Source organism: Erinaceus europaeus, chromosome 1 (assembly GCF_950295315.1).
Source record: "Erinaceus europaeus chromosome 1, mEriEur2.1, whole genome shotgun sequence".
NCBI classification, from domain to species: Eukaryota; Metazoa; Chordata; class Mammalia; order Eulipotyphla; family Erinaceidae; genus Erinaceus; species Erinaceus europaeus.
Window position 1 is genome coordinate 52413348 of NC_080162.1, and position 21424 is coordinate 52434771.

The window sequence follows — 21424 nt, forward strand, 5'->3', positions numbered from 1 at the left end:
GAATCTTCAGCTCACCTATTTCATTGCTTTCACCATTCTAGCCCATCTTTTTTCATTCAGATAGATGGAGAAAGAGACAGAAACATACACATACACACACACACACATACACACACACACACACACACACACACACACACACAGACAGACAGAGAGAGAGAGAAACCACAGTGTAGCTCTGGTGCCATGACAACTCTCATGTGGTGCTGGGGCTTCAACTTGGACTGTGTTTATCACTCTACCCTGTGAGCTATCTCTCAGGTCCTAAATAAAGAAGTCTTGAAAAAAATATATATATAGCTTTTAAGGCAGTCTAAAAATCACTCAATGAGTTGCTCTTATTTTCTACAATAAAAATTATCAGGCAATAGACTGAGTAAGGTGTCAGGCTACAAAATTAACATACAAAAGTCAGTGGCATTCCTTTATGCAAACACTAAGAAGATGAAATCAGGTTTTGTTTTTTTTTTTAACTGTTTTCTATAACCTTGGGGGAAGTTTCAAGAGCATGACAGTAATTCAAATCATAGAAAAGATAGTCGCTTTACCTAATGCTCATACAAAACCTAATATTAACTTATATTTGATACAGTTTTAATGATCTTCTTAAGTTACTGGATGTCTTAGCATATAAAGGTAGCAAAATTGCAGTCTTCTAAAGCTTTACTGTCTCTTAACATCTTGGTTTCTAGAATTAACTATGTGAATTCTAATGCTTTGCTGATATTGGCAAATAATGTCAAACCTATGCCTAGACTGAGGTGATTATCTCCAAGGTCAAAGGTAGAAACTCTTTCTGAGGTTCTCAGGTTGGTACCTTGGATTGGCAACATACCAGGAAAAAGAAAGATATAGATTTGAAACTCAATCCTGTTGTTAGAGACACTTCTCAAAAACCATCTTGCTGAGCCTTTTGATTAGTTAGCAAAGCATGCTGCTAATTTTTCTTCTCAATATGAATACTGATTTCTAGCCCTTCCCAATGCCTTTAGAAACGGAAGCAAAATAGAACAGTGCCACATAAGAATTTGTTATTTTTCAGAGAGCGAGATGGCTGGATACCCTCCTCTGCATTGCTCTCCTTGTCTGTGCTGGAAGGTGTTATGGCTGTGCTGTGCTCTCTGCTAGTTAGATTTATTTTATAGTGGAAGAAATTCAAGTGAATTTTTATATAGGGCCTTGAGGTCTTAGATGGAAAAGTGGCTGTATTTATATTCGTTATGATCATTATGTGCTGGGATTGTTTTCTCAGTAGGCGATACCTCTTTTGCCTGTATTTGTGGAGCAGGGGAGAAGGCATTTAATGAATTTCAAGAGTGTATTTGACAGCAAAACACATCTCTCGGTATATTCACATGTAAATAACCCTTTTATTTGTTCTCTTCAGTGACCTTTCTTCTTTTGGGGAGTAGATCACAGTTTGTTGTTTTTTCATTTCTGAATGGGAAGCTGAATGGTAATAATGAAAGATTATGCAAAAAAATCCATGTTTAAAATAATGTTGATATGCCACTTGTGTTTCAGGATAATTATAGTAATTTGGCTATTATACTATATGGAGTCAGGAGTTAGTTGCTAGAAAACATGGTGATATGAGCAATTCAGGGGATTTTCATCCCAACAGGCTGTTTGATCCTGCTGACTTTTCTCTTGAAAATCAATTGCTTGCTGGGAATACTCTGAATTCCCCCTTGATTGAATTGGCTGTACATGGATTACACCTATTGCACTGGGGTCACTGTGAATTCTGTGTCTGTTTACACATTTTTTTGACAACTTTTAAAAGATCATAGACCAAATTTAATCTGAGCAAAGTAACCAAGGAAACAATTATTGAAAATCTCAGCCATTGCACATGGCAACAAAAAAAAGTATATTAATTCTAAGCCCCACATGAAACACAAAATTATTTTGCTATTAGGCTGATAACCTTTCTGCCCACTGATTGTTGCTGAGACTGTTGGTGTCTTCAGACCTCAAAAGTTGTGGAGCGCATTCAGTGAAAGAGTTGAGATAGTCACCTTGAAAGTGGTCTCTAGGGGGCTGGGCGGTAGCGCAGTGGGTTAAGCACACATGGCGCAATGCGCAAGGACTGGTATAAGGATCCAAGTTCGAGCCCCTGGTTCCCCACTTGCAGGGGTTCGCCTCACAAGCAGTGAAGCAGGTCTGCAGATGTTTATCTTTCCCCCTCTCCGTCTTTACGTCCTCTCTCCATTTCTTTCTGTCCTATCCAACAACAACGACATCAATAACAGCAATAATAACCATAACAATGATAAAACAGCAAGGGCAACAAGAGGGGGGAAGAAAAGAAAGTGGGCTCAGACTTGAGATTCATTTTCAGTGAATTTCCACTTCTCCCTAATGTCATTAATATAACCATATTTTCTATATTTTAGAGTCAACTACAGGAAATTAGAATTTATAGAAAAAGTATAATCTTAGTATATGAATATTAGTAATGGCTAGCATATAGTTGTGGAGCTTTCTGTGTGTATGTGTGTGTGTGTGTTTATTAATATACATATGCATATGTCTCCAAATTCATGTCAAAGACTTCATTTGTTAATGAGTGCTAATTTCAATCTATATGAAATATTTTAGAGAAAGAATAAAATAAGTAAAAAATTAAATATACAAGAATATTATTCATAGTAAGTGTGGAAAATATGTAGCTTCTCCAAATCTGAACTGCATATTAAAACCAAAGATCTTTTTCCCTACCCTCCACTTTTTGTTTGCCTACTAAATTGTAAGTTTGTATTGTAATTACAATCCATAGTTCTGGATAAATAGCTCTGTAGCTATCACTCAATTTCTGACAGCTGTGAAGACTTACTGGTGATCTGGAGTTCACCTTAGAAATGGTTATTAGAATCAATTAAATGTTTTTTAATTTAAATATTTATTCTACTTTATTTATATAGACAAAGGAAAAATGAGAGGGAAGAAGGAAGTAGAGAGAGAGAAAGAGAGACACCTGCAGTACTGTTACACCACTCATGAAACTTTATTCCTGCATGTGGGGGTTGGGGTTTAAACCTGGCTTCTTGCATGCTGTAATGTGTACACTCAACCATGTGTACCACTGTCTGCTCCTCCCTTTCCCCCATTAAATGTTGATAGTATTTTATTTTGACCATAGAAAACTCAAGAAAAAAATTCTAAACCTATTATATTCAATACAATTCACTAAGCTCATAATAATAAAAAGGAAAAAATAAAAAGTAACATTAAATTCCCCAATCCCCATCTCTCATAGAGAGGAATAGCTACACTTGTGAATATCCACTAGATAGATAAGCAGTAGCTTTTAAAAAGGTTACCTGGCAAAGCATATACATTACCAGCTCCCACCTCTCGCTGTAGGGGAAAAAGTGGTGGAGCAGTGCTACAGCTGTCTCTTTTTCTCTCTCCCTCTCTATTTCTTTCTGTTTCTCACCACCTGATAAAATGAAAAGACAAGGAAAAGAAAAGAGAGGCAGAGAGGGGAGGGAGGGAAGGGGAGAAAAGAAAAAAAGGCTATTGGGAATATTGGTGGAGTCGTGAGGGTACTGAGTCCCAGCAATAACTACAGTGGCAAAAGAGAAATAGGGTGGGGGGAGAGAATAGAATATTATAAGAGAGTCTGTCATTTGCAAGGAAATGAATGGAGTTGATTATGCAAAGCAAAATGAAGAGTGAATGACAACTGCCTTTGTGGTTTGACACAAATGTGTAATATATTTAACTAAAACAATTGAACTTGGGGAAAAAAGTGGCAACCAAACCATCTCTTGGACTTTGTAAGAACTGTGGTGGTTGGGAGTGGGGGGTGGGATTCAGTGGAGTATATAGAACTTTGATGGAATGATGTGGTGACTAATACTTGTCATGCAAGGGTGTAAAATTACACTCTTGAAATCTTGTAATTTTGTAAAGGTCTATTAAGTAACATAAAAAAGGAGAGTAAAAATAAAAAGATTACAGGTACGGGGGACAGCAGGTAGCTCAGGGGGTAGAGTACATGATTTACTATGCATGAAACATTAGGTTTAGTCCCTGACACCACATGACAGTACTTGGACAGCATAGTTTTATACAGGATTGACACTAGTCTATAATTTTCAGTGGTTGAAATGTAATTGCCAGACTTTAGAAATGACTTTTTTTTTTTTGCTCCCTTCATAAAATAGTGACTGGCTTTCTCTCTCTCTCTCTCTTTTTACTTTTTGAGAGTTTAGTCAAGGATGACTAAACTAACCCATAAGTTCATTATAATTATTTTGGTCCATAAATTATTTTTTGTTTATGAATTATTTAAATGAGTTTTCTTTTTTGTATCTTATTTTGGTAAGAGCACTGCTCAGCTCTGTTTTTTGGTGATACAGAGGATTGAATTTGGGACTTTTGGAGCCCCAGCCATGAGAGTCTCTTTGCATGACCATTATGCTGTCTCTCTTGCCCTCTTTTCTTTTTATTTAATAGAGCAAAGAGAAATTGAGAGGGGTAGAGGTGATACAATGAGGGGAGAGAGAGATGTTTAACACTACTTTACCATTTGTAAAACTTCCCTGCTGGTAAGTACTGGGGTTTGAATCTGGGTCCTTGGTTATGGTAAAGTGTGTGTTTACCCAGATACACCACTGTCCAGCCCTCTACATACTTGTTTTTGAAAATAATATTTCTTAATTATCTTTATTTAATGGGTAGAGACAGCCAGAAATCGAGAGGGTGTGGGGAGGTAAAGAGAGAGAGAGACACCTGCAGCACTGCTTCACTACTTGCAAAGCTTTTCTCTGTAGGTGGGGACTAGGGGCCCAAACCCAGGTCCTTGCACATTTGTAACCTGTGTGCTCAACCAGGTATGCCACCACCCACCCCCCTCTGTGCCACCACCTGGCCCCCGGTACTTTTTTACTACTAGGTTTTAGCTTAAATCTATTGTGAGAGTACCTATTGTGAGAGTGGTTTTGTTTATAATACTTTTAAAAATATGATGGTGGGAATGAACACAGCACCTCACTCATGCGTAACAACACTGCTAGACCTCTCCAACACAATCTTAATTCTGTACTTTCAGAGGTTGGCAGGCAGGCAGGCAGGCAGGCAGGCAGGCAAGCAGGAAGTTGTGGGAGACAGCAAGTCACCACTTCACTATCCATAGGAGTCTGTACTTCATACATGTTAATGTGTGCATGCCACTTCTAGTCATTCTGTATCACTTTAATTTTTTAAACTTTGTTGGGCACATGATCAATTTTTGTACACATTCCCTGAACCCATAAAAAGTGTGTATATCCAAGACTGTTAGGTGTCAGAATCTATACCAATTATTCACATTTGCTAATAATGTCAGATATTTTATCCTTTATTGACTTTATCACTTCTTTGACCAATTCATAAGCATGTTAAAATCTTTTTTTTTATTGTAAATGTACTGACTTCTACTCAGTCTGTTATTTTTGTTATATATTTTGAGTCTAATATTAAGTGCATGGTTTTATTTTATTATGTCTCACTTGACCTTTTTGAGCCACTTTTTTTACGTGTGTGAGAGAGAAACAAGAACACTGTTTCTCCATTGTACAGGATACCAGGAAACAAACCCAAGGCTTCATGCACACAAAACTGACAGTCTCCTGCAGAGCCCCCACCACCCCCAGCTATTCCTGAGCTCTTAAAATAGTCAAGTATGCAGTGTCTTTATCTCTAATGATTCTTTTTTGCTTTAAAGTCTACTTTCTATTAATTTAATATGGTTGTTTCATCTTTCTTTAATTTTTGTTTGTGTGTCATATCTTTTCCCCATATTTTCTATTTTCTTTCAATTTAGGTGTGTATTTTGTAAATAGCTTTATTGTTGTTCTTAATTTATTGCAATATATTCTTTTAGAATATCTAGTTTATTGATATTTAATGTTTATATAGATTTTATCTACATTGTAGATAACTGCCTATGATTTATTCCTGGTATGTATCTGTGTCTTCAATGTTCTTTTTTTAAATTTTCTTTATTATCTTTATTTATTTATTGATAGAGATAGCCAGAAATTGAGAGGGAAGGGAGTGATAGAGAGGAATAGAGACAAAGAAACACCTGCAGCCCATATCTACCACTCATGAAGCTTCCCCCCTGCACGTGGGGACCAGGGGCTCAAACCCAGGTCCTTGCACACTGTAGTGTGTGTGCATTTAAGCAGGTGTGCCACCACACAGCCCCTGTCTTTAATTTTCTTAATCTTGATGTTAATTCTCATGGCAATGGCATTGGTGCAAGAGAGAAAGTAGAAGAAATTCACAGATTCTTGAGTTCTGGACTTTCAACAAACTCTTATCACTTGTTCAAAGCAGACAACTAGGCAGAACCCAGAGACAGAGTGAAAGGACAGTATAGAGCAAAGAATATACATAGAGAGATAGTGAGGAATCAGCATCATAACTGCAACTCATTTTTACATGAAGAATAGTGCTGCTGATTTTTTGTGATATTCTTTCTCCTGACCTAAGGAAATATAAACTCATTTTAACCTGGCTGAGGCTAGTGCATATAGTCTAATCTCAAGACAGCAAACTGGGAGTTATATTAATCTCAAGTTCATCATATTCAATGATTTGGAGTCTGCACTGCCTTCCAGGTGTGAGAAGTTTCCCTGAAAAATATGAGAACAGCCATTTATCCTCCATTCCTGCATCCTGCCTGATGTTTTCCTTCATCTATTTGTGGGCTTTATTATCAGCCTCTTGCTACTTGTTGGGTTATCCAGTATGCACTAAGCATATGCCATATAATAAGCCTTAGAAATCTTCCTAGTGCATCTAGTTCTGCCCAATGTCAAGATAAACATGCAAAATGAATGAATTCACAGTAAGAGAAATGTTTTGAAGGTTAGAAATGGTGGCACCCCAGCAGAATTATGTCTAACTTAATAGCATCAGCATAGACTTCATAGAAAAGAAAGCTTTTGAGTCAAAACTTCAAAAACTAATTGGAGCTTTCTGGATGAATAAGCAAAAAGATTTTCCTCATAGAGAAGGAACAAAATGTGAAAAATAAGGAGGTATTAGTGATCATGGTTTATTAGAGAAAAGTACAAGTTCAGTGTTGCTGTGAAAGAGTGAGATAGTGACTGGAAATGAGACAGGACAGGAGATTGAGAGCAGGCTGTCAAAGTCTGCATCCCTTACAAAAAGATTTGAGCTTCTGTTTGTTACAACATGTGTGATGATGAACCATGGGACAATTATAATTTGAAATGGTAGTGTGACCAATTATAAGCTCACAAAAAGACCTCCCAAATGTCCATGAAAGAAATGAAGAGAGACCAAACCAGAACAGTGATGGATAATTCTGGGAGATATTTAAGGAAATACCAAGGATGATTTCTGAAAGTATTTCATGACATGAGAGTAATAGGAATAAATGAATGATTTTATGGAAGTTTTGTCGTTTTCTTACCTGGATAATTTGAGTTTGATTTCCCTAGTAGACATTTGGATGGATACACTGCACTCAGTAAATCCAGACTGAAACAGGACTTTCCAAAAGATGGCTACATCCTATTCCTTGGAGCCTATAAATGATACCTTATTTTTGGAAAAATAATTTTTGTAGAGATTATTGGAAATCTTGATATGAGATTATCTGATATCATAGCCCCCCCCCCAAAGAAAAGTCATCATACATTTAAGAGAGACAGAGAACACTTTAAAATAAGCCATAGAGTCAGAGGCTGGAGTAACAGAATGACAAGTCATAGAATACAGACAATCACCAGAAATTATAAGAGGAATAGATTCTTGCCTGCAATCTTGTGAAGGGAGTGTTTGTTGCCCTGTTTTGGTTTCTGCCCTAGCTCCTAATTTTGTACTTTTGTCCTCCAGATATGTGAGAAAATACATTTCTGTAGCTTTAAGCCATGGATTTGCTATAGTGTCATAGAAAATGAATATAATTACACAGAAATACAAAGGGCAAGAGACAAAGTAAAGAAAAAAACCCCAAGAAATTCAGACTTATCCTTCAGCAAAGTTCCTTCAAAGAATTATCTGTGCACAATGTTACCATTTTATTACTGTATCAAGTCTACTTTTTCTCATTCAAATCTCAGTCTAAATGCCAGAAAGGATTTCTCTGATCTATCTGAAGGAGTTCCCAAGGTCTTCTTTTCTACATTCCATATATCATAACTAATTTCTTTTTCATCTACTATTTGAATTGGGCAGTACAAGTTAGCCTTATTCATTGCATGTAGAATATTGTTTAACAGATGGTAGGTGTGAAATAGCATTTTTTAATGAATGACTAGATGAGCACTCAATGTGCTCTGTTCATATCTCTCTGTTCATATCTCTATAACTCTAGTATAAGAGTTCTAGCAACTCTCATACTACAAGATATAGGACACACAGACAGACACACAGACACAGACACACACACACACACACACACACACACACACACACACACACACACACACATACCTACTTCTTGATCAATTATGAACCTCTTAAGATTAAGAAACCACATCCTAGTCATTATTTACTTCTTCGTACCTAGTGGAATGCTAGAAACTTATTCTCCATTAAACTTTAGTTAAGTGAATGATTTAATTTGGACCTCTCTTTTTTTCTTTTCAGATAAAACCTTCATAAATCAGTCTTTGGTGAAGTATATTTAGTGAAGTATACATAATTTCCATTAGATAAAGAACAGAGAAGATCCAGTTCCTGAGGGACTTAAAAAATCTGTGGGATTTGGGGAAATTGTTTAGGAAGTAGAATGCAAATTTATGAAATCTGTGCTTTGAGAGGAGCCTTGAATATGAAAGCTGCCTCATCCTCTAGCTTTCTTAGGCAAACTCCCTTTAGATAAGCAGTCTCACATAGCAAGTTCTAGTAAGTTGTACCTTCACTCCCACTAGAGTAATGTCTAGTTGTAACTTCTAAGCTACTTACATGATAAAAACAGTGAAATAACAATTAAATCTGCAGGCTCAGTTGTGTTTTTAGTTGTGTGTTACATAATACCACTGCCTCAACTTTTCCCTAGTATAGCACCTCACATTCGAGGACCTCAGGGCACATTATGAACATTAACTAATTAAACCTCACAAAACCCCAGAGACACAGGAGAGATACTGCATCACTTTGCCCAGTGCTGAAATGCAGCCACCTCAGGGGACAAGCATGGCAGCTGCTTAATAACAAAGTGCAACACCCCATGACTGTTTAACCAAGACAATTAGTTGGTGTAGTTGGTAATTGTGTCATGAATATTAGACTGCAAACAGTTAAATCACTAGAATTGTTAGCCCATAGCAAATGAAACCCATTCTTTAATACTTCTCATTTTGGTGAGTTTGTCCTAGTAACCAAAGAAATACATGTATAGCAAATGTCTAGAATTTTAGTTGGATATTTATTGTTCTTCAAATTTAGAACTTAAAATAGGGAAACAAGTTTATTAGAATTTTGCCAAGTGAGGCAGAGAGTGCATAACCTAAGGAGCAGACACCAACAGAAGTGAAGGGCAAATTGGCTTAGTACTGACTGCCAAAGGTTAAGTGGAAGCTCATAGCCTTTAGGAAGCTCACAGTTTATATACCTTTAATTTTTTTTTCAGTAATCAGGAATTCTGTTAGTTTTTCTTTGGGCTACATTCTTATAAACTTTTATAAGAGTCTATATGCTTCTGTCTTAATTGATCATTTGGAGTTAGGGGTTTCTTTGTTGAAGCTTTCTATGAGTCTAGTTTACTATTAGAATCCCACCCTATCACACTGTCTTGGGGAAGGTTTTGGTCCTGTGGCCAGATTTCAGACTCAGTGTCAACTAGTTATGCTGTGGTGGCATTCTTAGATTGTCAACAAGGCAAACAATCTTGTAATTATTTATTTTATGCCACTATAAATGCTAAGTAATACCCTATCTTACTCATAACACCTTTCTGAGCATCTAATTTTTCCTTAGACTTTTATTCTGTTGAATTCTCCTACCCCTTTGCTAGAAGCTGTTAAAGGGCGTGCACAATCTGGGAATCTGCAGTCAACTGGTAATCACACTGCTGCACTGATTGGTGCTATGAAACACCAGTAGGAGAAAATGAATCAGAGTGTCTGGCTACCTTTGTCTTTGCAACCTCTGATGTCATGGTTAGAAACAAGAAGGCAGAGTGGGACTGGGTGCTGGTGTACCTGGTAGAATCTGCATGCTACATACACAAGGATCCAGGTCCAAGTGCCTGTCCCTACCTGTAGTGGGGGAAACTTTATAAGCAGTGAAGCAGAGCTGCAGATATCTTTTTTTCTTTCTCCTTCTCTTACCCCCCTTCCCTCAGTTTCTTTCTGTCTTTATCCAAAATACATAAAATATAAAATTAAAAGAGAAAGAAAGAAACAAACAAACAAGAAGGCAGAGCACTAAGCCCATGTACTGAAGAGCCTCCATCAGGATCAGGCCTCTTCTATATGGGCACTTCTGAACAGGAGCAGACTTTGAGTATAACATACTAGGGCCCAAAGACTGTTAGCAGATCTCAGAACTGAAAACCCCTCCACAGAGCAGGTAGTGGCTGGACCAGAAAGGAGATGTGAAGGCAGGAGAGGTAGAAGAGAGAATGAAAGAAAGGGAAGGAGAGAAAGAGGGGAAAGAGAGGAGGGGAAGAGGGAGAATAACTAAGAGGAAGTTAGGGGGAAGGGGTAAAAATCAAAGTTGGAGAGGTAGTGGGAGAGAATAAGGGAGAGGGAGGTAGAAAGACAGAAAGAAAAACACAAGAAATGTACAGAAAACAAGAAAAAAGAGAAGGACAGGAGAAAAAAAATGTTTTTAGATAGAATCTTCTTCTATTGTAATTTCTAGGGTAGGTCAAGTACATGAATATTATCCAGATTATTGACTTATCATAACATGGAAACAGCAATGCTGTCTCCACGGCTAGTTACTTACAAACAAAGAGGAAGCAGCCACATGTGCTAGTCTTTGGCATTCAGAAAGTACCGTCACAATGAACGGTGGTTTTTCTCACATACTGTTTTAAAATCATTGCAAAGCCTATTGCCCTTTGTTTGTAAACATCCAAAGGGGCTACTATAAAAGCATCACATGGCTTAGTAATTGGCAGAGGTCCATCTCTCATGGGGCCCTAAATCCTGGCCCATCCCTGGTAGGATTTAATCTCTGCAACTCCTGGAGGGGTGGGTATCATTTTATTTTCACTTTGTGAAGCAGGGCACAAAGAGTTCAGAATTGGAATAGAGGGATAATGTGGTTCTGCTTTCTGCTAAATTGTACTTTTTTAAATTAACTTTTAAAATATTATTTATTTATTTACTTTTATTATTGGCCAGAGAGGAATTGAGGGGTGAGGGGGAGATAGAGAGGAGAGAGACAGAGAGACAGAGAGACATCTGTACCACTGCTTCTCCATTCGGGAAGCTTTCCGCATGCAGGTGGGGACCATGGGCTTGAACCTGCATCCTTGTGCACTGTAATGTGTGCTGTTAACCAGGTGCCCCCCTAGATTGTACTTTGAAGATACACTATCATGTTGTCTGTAGTTTCCTTTGATTCTACTGATATTTAACATTCATTTTTTTGTCCTTATACTACTCTTTCTTTGAAAGTGTCAGAGCTGAAGTGTAGTAGTCTGGATTCCCACATAGTGGAAAAGAAGTCACAGGAACTTGTCTTTCAAGAGGCTATGGAAAGCATACAGGTAATAGAGATCCTCCAGCCAGACCTGGGGTACAGGGGTAAACCTGGAGACTGCTCTTACATTATGGTAGGGGTATTCGTTAGACAGGTCTACCATCTGATGTAAAGGAATGTATGAGACAATTATTTGAACTAACACATTATCAAGTTGCTAAATATATACAAAAGTAAGTTGTATTTCTTTTTTAAAAGATTTTTAAAATATTTATTTATTTCCTTTTGTTTCCCTTGTTTTATTGTTGTAACTATTATTGATGTTGTTGTTGGATAGGACAGAGAGAAATGGAGAGAGGAGGGGAAGACAGAAAGGAAAGGAGAGAAAGATAGACACTTGCAGACCTGCTTCACCGCTTGTGAAGGGACTCCCCTGCAGGCAGGGAGCCGGGGGCTCAAACCAGGATCCTTACGCCGATCCTTGTACTTTGCGCCACGTGCACTTAACCTGCTGCACTACTGCCTGACTCCTGTAAGTTGTATTTCTATGCAATATAATGAGTAATCAGAAGTTGGAATAATTGGCACTTCAATAATGCAAATATATAAATTACTTAGATATGTGACCAAAGATGTTAAGTACATGTACACTAAAAAGTTACTAAACATTCCTGAATTAGATACATCAGGACCCTAATTAAATGACAAGATAGTCCATATTCATTGCTTTAAAGAGTCAGTATTGACAAAATGTCTGTTCTTTCACTATTAATCGATACAATCCCACTTAAAATTTTATAAATATTTTTTGTTGTTATCGGTGGGGTTTCACTGCTCTAAAACAGATTTTCTGGAGAAAGAGAGAGAGAGAAAGAGAGAGAGAAAGGGAAACAGATATACCTATAGCATTGTCCCACCTTTCATGAAGCTTCCCCCATTCAGGTCAGGACCAGGGGTTTGAACCTCGGTCCTTATGCATGGTAATGTCTGTGCTCTATTAGATGAGCAACCACTCAACCCCAGTATGTGCTTTTCATATCCTCTTTACACACATAAGGAAACTGTATAACTTGTCCACTCAATGCTTGCCCACTATGATACAGTCATAAGCAGTAGTACACAGAGAGCTTGTTCCAGAAGCTTAGTGGGCATTGACTAATTCTCATGTCTTGCTATTGTTGTTTGAAGAAAAAATCTTCAGAAATCATAGTTGAAGAGTTACTACCTAGAAGCACCAGTGAAATAGAAGTAAAGCTGGCCCAGGACTCTGGCATGCTGGTGAGTGGGCTTTCATGCTGTTTATTCCTCTCCACCTGACTCTCCATGTGCTTGTTCCTTCTGTAGGTCTTCCTGCCTCTCCTTGCCACTTCATCTTTCTATCAACTACTCTCTTATGGACCTACTCCACAAAGCCTTCCCCAATTAGCAATATCCCACTGTGATCAGTTCTTTATTCTATATCCCTTGCACAGTTTGAACCTAGTAGTTGACATTTTCAGTTATTTGCAACAATTTCACTAATTTCTCTTTTTATCATTCCCCAAAGAGAAAGCATTTTGGAAAGCATTTATGAAGTCTTCTTCAACAATCTGTTTGATACACCTGTATATACACTTATGGGCACACCTTTACATATTAGATATCTTTAATGTACTTCCTGGGTTCCATTAACTGATCCACCCTCTTAGAACTTTAGGCCAAGGAGTGGTAGCATTTGTCAAACATACTGAATTAAAAAGACACGTCTAGCTATAGCAGACTTCATCCCAGACTAAGTGCACAAGAAGAGATGTACTGCTAGAAATCGAACACTCTAGGCAGTCGTCGGGTCTCTTTTTTGAAGTTTCACTTTAGCATCTGCCGTGTGGCCTCCTCGGCACTGCTCTTTCCTTCACACCCTGAGTATATGTACTGTAAGCACCTTGTCTTTCTTCTCATGCTTTGCTTGTGGCTGGTCAGAGTTTTGGGGGAAGTTGCCATCAGCCAATGGCTGAAGGCAGGTGGAGACTCAACACCCCCAATGCCTTCCTCTTTTAGATAGCTCTAAGAGACACTCTGTACATTACCTCCAGAAACCCCAAAGGGGTCTACTCCACAAGCACTTTTCATTGTTCTTCCTCCTTTCCTTACTTTGCTTCTCCATGGCCCTCACAGAATTGCCTACTATCAGTCCCCCAAATAAATTGTTCAAAATTTGCTTTTGGGGAAAGCCTTAAGCAGACACTCATTCCTTGACCTCAGTGAGGGTGAAGCTCTCAAGCCATGATTTCTTGAAGGATAGCCACTCCTTTATGGACCTAAATAAGGATATGGAGGGAGGGAAAAGATACGCTCTGCTGCTTTAGATACACTGGAGTCCCCAGGAGGGCACCTGGGTCAATAAGGTGGAGTGGCCTACCATGTTTATCCACTCTGTTTTCTGTCAAAACCCACTTGCTATAAAGAAGTAAAAAAGGGCACAAATCCACAAAGACAACAGGACCAAGAGAGGAGATATTGGAAGATAAGCACTTTAAAATGTTTAGAATCAAGAAAATCAATGGAGGCATTTACACTGGCTTAGCACAGCTGAGGGAAATCAACATTAGGCAAACACCTTTGTGAGGGAAGAGACTAGTGAAAAGTGTGATTTCTCCCTGTGTATCTACAAAAGATGAAAACTTGGAGCTTGTGCAGTAAGCAGGGCTAGACATAGCTAAAATGAGGTATCTGTCTGAGAGTCTTCTGTGGAGTGCTGGGGACACTAGAACCCTGGTAGATGGCACTTAACTCATCAGCCATACTGTTCTCTGGAGAAATGGAATAGAGGCAGCTGCAAATTTATGCTCAGCTTATGCTATATATATATATATGAGATTGTGTTGTAGGGAAGATGGAGAACAGAGAGATACATGAAGCTCTCCATTTCAAATGAGGTGGCCTCTTCCTCTCTCCCTGATATGTTCTCCAAATTCTGGAAGCCAGGTTTTGCATTAGGTTTGCCAGCTATAACAAATGATCTCAAATCTAGTGGTTTAAGCAATAGAAATTGAGCCTGGAGATGAGAGAGAGAGATTGAGAGAGAGAGAGAGAGAGATTGACACTGTGGGTAGAAGCACTGCTGGTTGGGGCCAGGTAGTGGAACACCTGGTAGAGCATACATGTTACAATGCACCAGGATCTGGGTTCCAGCCCCTGGTCCCCACCTGTAGGTGTAAGCCCCACAAGTGGTGAAGTAGTGCTATAGGTGTTTCTCTCTCTGTATCCCATTTCCTTCTTGATTTTGGTCTCTATCAAATCAATCAGTAAATAAAATATTTAAAAATAAAATAGAAATAAATTTGGCCTAGGGAAATAGCTTTAGTACAGCTCAGGACTTGCATGCCTGAGGCTCCGAGTTCAAGTCCTGGTATTACATGTGCCTGAATAGTGCTCTAGCTTCACTCTCTATGAAATGCTCTTAGGTGATTTCAATAATAAAGTAAATCTTAAAATATAAAATTTTGATCTTATAGTTTTGGATATCAGAAGCCCAAACTGGTCTTACTGTACTCAGATTCAGGTGGAGACTTGGCCATTAGTTCTTCTAGGGGCTCTAGGAGAGAATTCATTTCTTTGTCTTTGCCAGCTTCTGGAAAAGCCAGAGGCATCCCCTGGCATGTGGCCCTTTCCTCCATTGCCAAAGTCTGCTCCTGGGATAGGTTTGATAGTTTACCTGGAGACTGCAAGATAGACTCTTTCAGCTTCTTTCTAACTATATCCTCTCTTATTAGACATGTCTCTGATATCTGATTACTGTAAAAAATGGCAACTAATCCCTAGCACTGCAAAAACGGTATCATCTGTTTTCCATCTACACCATGCCTCGGCTTCGCGTGAGCTTAATGTGCAGCTTGGCGATACGAGAATCCGGCATGAAGCCCAGCCAGTCTATCTTGGCGTTACTCTCGATCGCACTCTGTCATTTCACAAACATCTCATAAAAACTGCAGCAAAGGTGGGCGCGAGGTATAACATCATTGCAAGACTGGCCAGCTCCTCATGGGGCGCGAGCGCTTCCACACTATGATCATCATCTCTGGCATTATGCTATTCCACTGCAGAATACTGTGCCCCAGGATGGTTCCGTAGCCCCCATGTCCACTTGGTCGATTCCAAATGATATTCCTCCATGAGGATCATTTCTGGAACCATCCGTTCCACCCCGGTTCCATGGCTGCCAGTTCTTAGCAACATCGCCCCGCCAGATATTCGTCAGGATGCGGCATCATCTAAGTTCATTTCCCACGTCTACGCTCGACCGGACCTGCCAATATATGCGGATATCTTCGCCCACCCTGTCCAACGCTTGACGTCTCGTCACCCAATCTGGTCCCCTACGACTACACTGAACTTCTCTGTTCCAGTCTCTTGGAAACAGAGTTGGCAGTCAGCTGAGGTAAAGAACAAACACCTCATCACAGACCCCTGCAAGCGTCAACCCGGCTTTGACCTAGCACGTTATGATTGGGCCCTCCTCAATCGCTATCCAACAGGCCATGGCCGGTGCGCCGCTATGTTCCATCGCTGGGGAGCCAGAGACGACCCGAACTGCCCCTGCGGCTACAGACAGACTATGACCCACATAGTCAATGACTGCCACCTCTCCAGATTCAAAGGAGGTCTCGAAACTTTACATCAGGCTCAACCTGACGCTGTTGACTGGCTACGGAAGAAGGGCAAACGCTAGAAGAAGAAGAAGGACCCTATGATCACACTGGGGCCACCCAACAATCTGGAATAATCTCCTTATCTAAAAATAATTTGTAAAGCCTTTTGTCCTGTAAGGTCACAGGTTCTGGTGGTTAGGCTATGCATGTCTTTGGGGACCCTTGTTGCCTACCACAGTCCCTCCTTTAGAAGAGTAGAGAATATAATTATCCCCACAAACCTGACAGACCCAAAGAAAAAGAATCCAAATCATGACACTGGAGATGGTGACCTGATGAAAGTGCAGGTCCGTACCCAGTCATTTCACAAAGTGCCCCAGTTAGCCAGGGACTGCTAAATTTTACTTGCCAAGCACTGTGAATTCCAAGAAGCTAGGAATGTGTTCCAATGATGTAAAGATTTAAGCCATAAACAATAAAGACAATGAGAAAGTCAGGGGTTTAGGAAATAGGAGCTATAAAGCAAGAAATCAGGTAGTGATACAGTGAGCAATGCAAAGCCTACATCAGAGGAGGGGAGAAAAGATATAAAGTTCAGAGACTGTCCCAAATGTCTGCTTATTTGGGGATTAATACTGACAAAAACTTGGCAACTCTGACAAATCATATGAAAAAAAATGGGAAATGAAACAAATCAAAATAGTACACACACAAGAATATAATAATACTTCTTTACTCAGCAACAACTATGATAATTATATATTTAAAACGTTATAAGTATTTGTGACTTAACACTGAATTGTGCTATAATTATATCGAGGAATGGGTGGCAGGATGTACTGAAAAAAGCAAGAGGGATTTACTCATCCACAACATCATTAACCAGCAGGGAATTCCAAAACTGACAAAGAAATAGCATAAACAGGTATTCAGAAATAAAGAGGCGAATATCAAGGGGAAGCTGAAAGTACTAGCTACTGAGGTGAGCAACTTGAGGGGGTGGACTCCTATTATTATTTATATATTTTTTAATATTTCTATTATTAAAATTTTGCTATGCATGTACTGTCTGATTTTGAAGAGCTCAGACAAGAAACTAAAAGTGGATCATTTTCTGAGCTACAACACTTTTTATATTTATTTATTTATTTAATTTCCACCAGGGTTATTTCTGGGGATCAGTGCTGACCCTATGAATCTATGGCTCCTAGTGGCCATTTTCTTTTGTTATTCTTTTCTTCCTTCCTTCCTTTCTTTCTTTCTTTCTTTCTTTCTTTCTTTCTTTCTTTCTTTCCTTATTTCTTTCTTTATTTCTTTCTATGATACTTGGTAGGACAGAGAAATTGAGAGGGGAGAGGAGATAGAGATGGAGAGTGAATGATGCTGGCTTCATGGGCAGGAGAGACCAGGAACTTGTGGCAGCATGGTAATAGAATTCTTTATTGATGCGAACGCCCCAGAGTCAGGTGTGAGTGCAGTGGATTAAGCCACATGGACTTCAATGGCCACCTCCCGCTCTGCATGCCTGCCCTTCTCCAGGTCGGGATTTGGGAGAGGAAAGATAAGAGAGAAGAGATCGAAACCAGGAACAGAAGTGGGATTTATGGGATAAAAATCAGAAGTGGCAAGTCGGGAACAGAAATGGCTACGAAAGGGGGTGGAGAGGGGCAAAAGGCATGCTGGGAAGGTGGAAGTGCCCTTAGCAACTGTTGCGATGGTTTTAACTGGCGGGAATTAACAATACTCCTAGGGGATAACATGGTGGGGATCTTTCAGGCAAAGCAATTATTATGTAAATAGACCATAGTGTCAGCAATAGATCATGGAGCAGAGGAGGGGGTGGGGGGGCTGGCTTTAAGGCCTAACAAATGATAGATACCTGTAGACCTACTTCACTGCTTGTAAAGTACCCCTGCTGCTGGTGGGGAACAGGGGCTCGAACCCAGATCCTTGAGCATGGTAATATGCACTTAACTGGATGCACTTTTCCCTTCAACAACCTTTTCTGATAACCCTAAAATTAGACTGGGAGGATTTGCTGCTCACTTTGTAGGGTTTTCACGGTGTTGGAACTCTCTGGGCTTCTTACCTCCAAATCATCTAAACAATTCCTCAAGCCAAAAAAAAAAAATCATGATAAAAACATTTTAGGAGATAGGAGTATTTAACTTACAGAGTTAATAGAATAATACATGCTCTAATCTTTAACCAGTGATGCAGTTAAAATACAGTTCCTTTATTAAAGGTCAGCCGAAACCATTCATTTCCTGACTTTCTTTTCTTTTTTTTAATTTTTATTTATAAAGTGGAAACACTGACAAGACCATAGGTACAATTCCACACAATTCCCACCACCAGAACTCCGTATCCCATCACCTCCCCTGATAGCTTTTCTATTCTTTATTCCTCTGGGTGTATGGATCTAGCATCATTATGTGGTGCAGAAAGTGGAAGGTCTGGCTTCTGTAATTGCTTCCCCGCTGAACATGGGCATTGACAGGTCAATCCATACTGTCAACCTGTCTCTCTCTTTCTCTAGTGGGGCAGGGCTCTGAGGAAGCAGAGCTCCATGACATATTGGTGGGATCATCTGTCCAGGGAAGTCCGGTTGGCATCATGTTATCGTCTGGAACCTGGTGGCTAAAAAAAAGTTAACATATAAAGCCATACAAATTGTTGAGTAATCATGAACCTAAAAGCTGGAATATTGCAGGTGAAGATTTGGCATGTAAATTTTGAAAAAAGCTAGTAGGTCTATTTTAGGTATATTCCTAAGGGTCCATGTCTTTACTAGTGTTTTCCTGAGCCTGTCATCTGATATGCAGGTGGACCCAGGTTGTCTGGGGAGATGATGTCATGGCTGGAAAAAGGGCTAGAAAGCTGTATCAGGGGAGAGAGTAGCTCCCAAATATAGGAAAACTGTGTAAATATTGTTAGCTGTAAGCCCCATCGATTTGACCTGGGGCCCATATTCAGCACAGGAGCCTATGTAACCTCTGCACCCCTGTAGGTCTCAGCTCACGTTCTGTGGTTATGAATAGGAATGTTTCAAGTTCCACCAATTTCAGTATCCATCTTCCTTAGGTGATAGAGTATGTTATCCAGCCTCCCTTTGGAGGATGAACATTCTCTACCATGGTTGATCCACATTGAGGGCAAGATCCTGTGGGTGCCCACAAAAGGGTCCATTATGTTGTTCCTGATGGAGATGACCAGTGACAATGGAGAGAGGGATTTTTTTTGAGGTCTAGGCCCTGACTTTCATGTAAGAATGTGTTGGGAAATTGTGCAGACGTGGTCACATCCACCATGTTGTCCCCTCAGGGTATTGTCAATTCCTGCAAGAGTTGAAACTCTATTCCCAGAGTGCCTTGTTCCACCATGTTGTCCCCTCAGGGCATCGCCAATTCCCACGAGAGCTGATACCCAAGCTTCCTGGAGTGCCTTGTTTACTCCTCCCCCTTCCCATTCCCTGGAGAGCTTTAACCCTATCCCCAAGTGCCTTGTTTCCTAGCCTATCCTGTCCTGACTTGCCACTTCCAGAATTTCTACCATAAAAGCCCTTCTGCTTCTGTCCCTCTCTCTTTTTGCCCCTTTTCACCTGGCAACCAGATGCAGAGAAGGGTTGCTGCATTGCTGCATGTAGCGGGAGGTAGCCATTTTGCTAGCTCCACATGGCCTGAACTGCTGCGCTCTCACCTAACTTTGAGGTGGCCACATGAATAAAGATTTGTGTTCCTTCCACTCCAATCTCTTCTCTCTCCTCTGAGGCGCAGCCCGACAAGAATGTATTTCAATCCTTTTTGTAAATTTTAGATAATCTCATTAAAAACAACACTTTAAAATTGGGTCATGGTTTAAGATTATTTGTTTCAAGTGAGATAGTCATACCTGTCTTTGGCACATTTTCTTTCTTTTTTTTTTTTAATTTGTATTTATAAAAAGGAAACACTGACAAAACCATAGGATAAGAGGGGTACAACTCTACACAGTTCCCACCACCAGAACTCCTTATCCTATCCCTCCCCTTGTAGCTTTCCTATTCTTTATCCCTCTGTGAGTATGGACCCAAGGTCACTATGGGGTGCAGAAGGTTGAAGGTCTGGCTTCTGTAATTGCTTCCCTGCTGAACATGGGTGTTGGAAGGTCAATCCATATTCCCAGCCTGCCTGTCTCTTTCCCTAGTGGGGAAGAGCTCTGGGGAGGTGGAGCTCCAGGACACATTGGTGGGGTTGTCTGCCCAGTGAAGTCCGGTTGGTATCATGGTAGCATCTGGCACATTTTAATACGAAGATGATGTAGCTATCAGCTCGTTAAATCACAGAATGAATAAGTTCTCTAGTTGTCTTCTCTTTTCTCCTCATTCTAGGTTGCTGGTAAACTCAGTCACACTTCCTCTTTGGTTAGTGCAGATCATTATGCTCACAATTTAAGCTCAGTATCCATCGTTCTGACTGAGAAGGTGAACTACTTCCGCCCCATCTACAAGGGAGCCTCCTCTGTTTTTTGTATTCAGCTGTTTTGTATTGATGAACAACATGAAGCAAGGCAAGTACTTATCTTCAGGCTGCCTCATATAGTTAGATAATCTTATGACCTTGATGAACTAATATTTTGTTTTTGCAGTGTTAATTTGTCTCCATACTTGGCCACACATCCTAATCATCTTGAGGATATGTTTTTGAAGTACAGATTCTAGGCCACATTCCGAGATAAAGTCTGGGTAAGACCCATAGAATTGGGCTGCTCTGAATCTGGCTCTCCTATAGTTGGAGATCTGGGAAATTATCAGTTATATAACCATGAGTTATTAGGTTGTGGCTTCATCGGAGACTTTTAATTGCAAGTAGCAAAAAAAATTCAATCCAAATTGACAGTAGGATAAAAAAAATAATGAGTGTTTCATATAGGTAAAGGCTAGTCCAGTGTTGAAGACTGACCTTCAGTATGGTTTGATTCAAATGTTGTATATAACCTTATCAAAGACAATATTTCTTTCTCTGCTTCCCAACTCTAGTTACCAACTACTGGTTTTGTTCTCAGAGAAATGTCCTCATCTTGGGACCAAGAGAGCTGACAGTGCTAGGTGCTAGGTTTGGGCCCAGTTCTGTGTATGCATACTTGAGTCAATGCTTGGGGCCAGGCTGTGCCATGATGGTGACTTAGTC

General features: G+C 39.8%; 1 protein-coding gene across 1 annotated transcript in view; it reads left to right on the forward strand.

Annotated features, from left to right (window-relative positions):
- The window catches only part of CFAP61 (cilia and flagella associated protein 61), a 322791-nt gene that overhangs the window by 66871 nt on the left and 234496 nt on the right, over positions 1-21424 (forward strand). The window contains exons 9-11 of the mRNA XM_060186112.1: positions 11604-11695; positions 12817-12906; positions 20626-20804. Of these exons, the coding sequence (XP_060042095.1) occupies positions 11604-11695; positions 12817-12906; positions 20626-20804 (361 nt within the window). The remainder of the gene's footprint in view (positions 1-11603; positions 11696-12816; positions 12907-20625; positions 20805-21424) is intronic.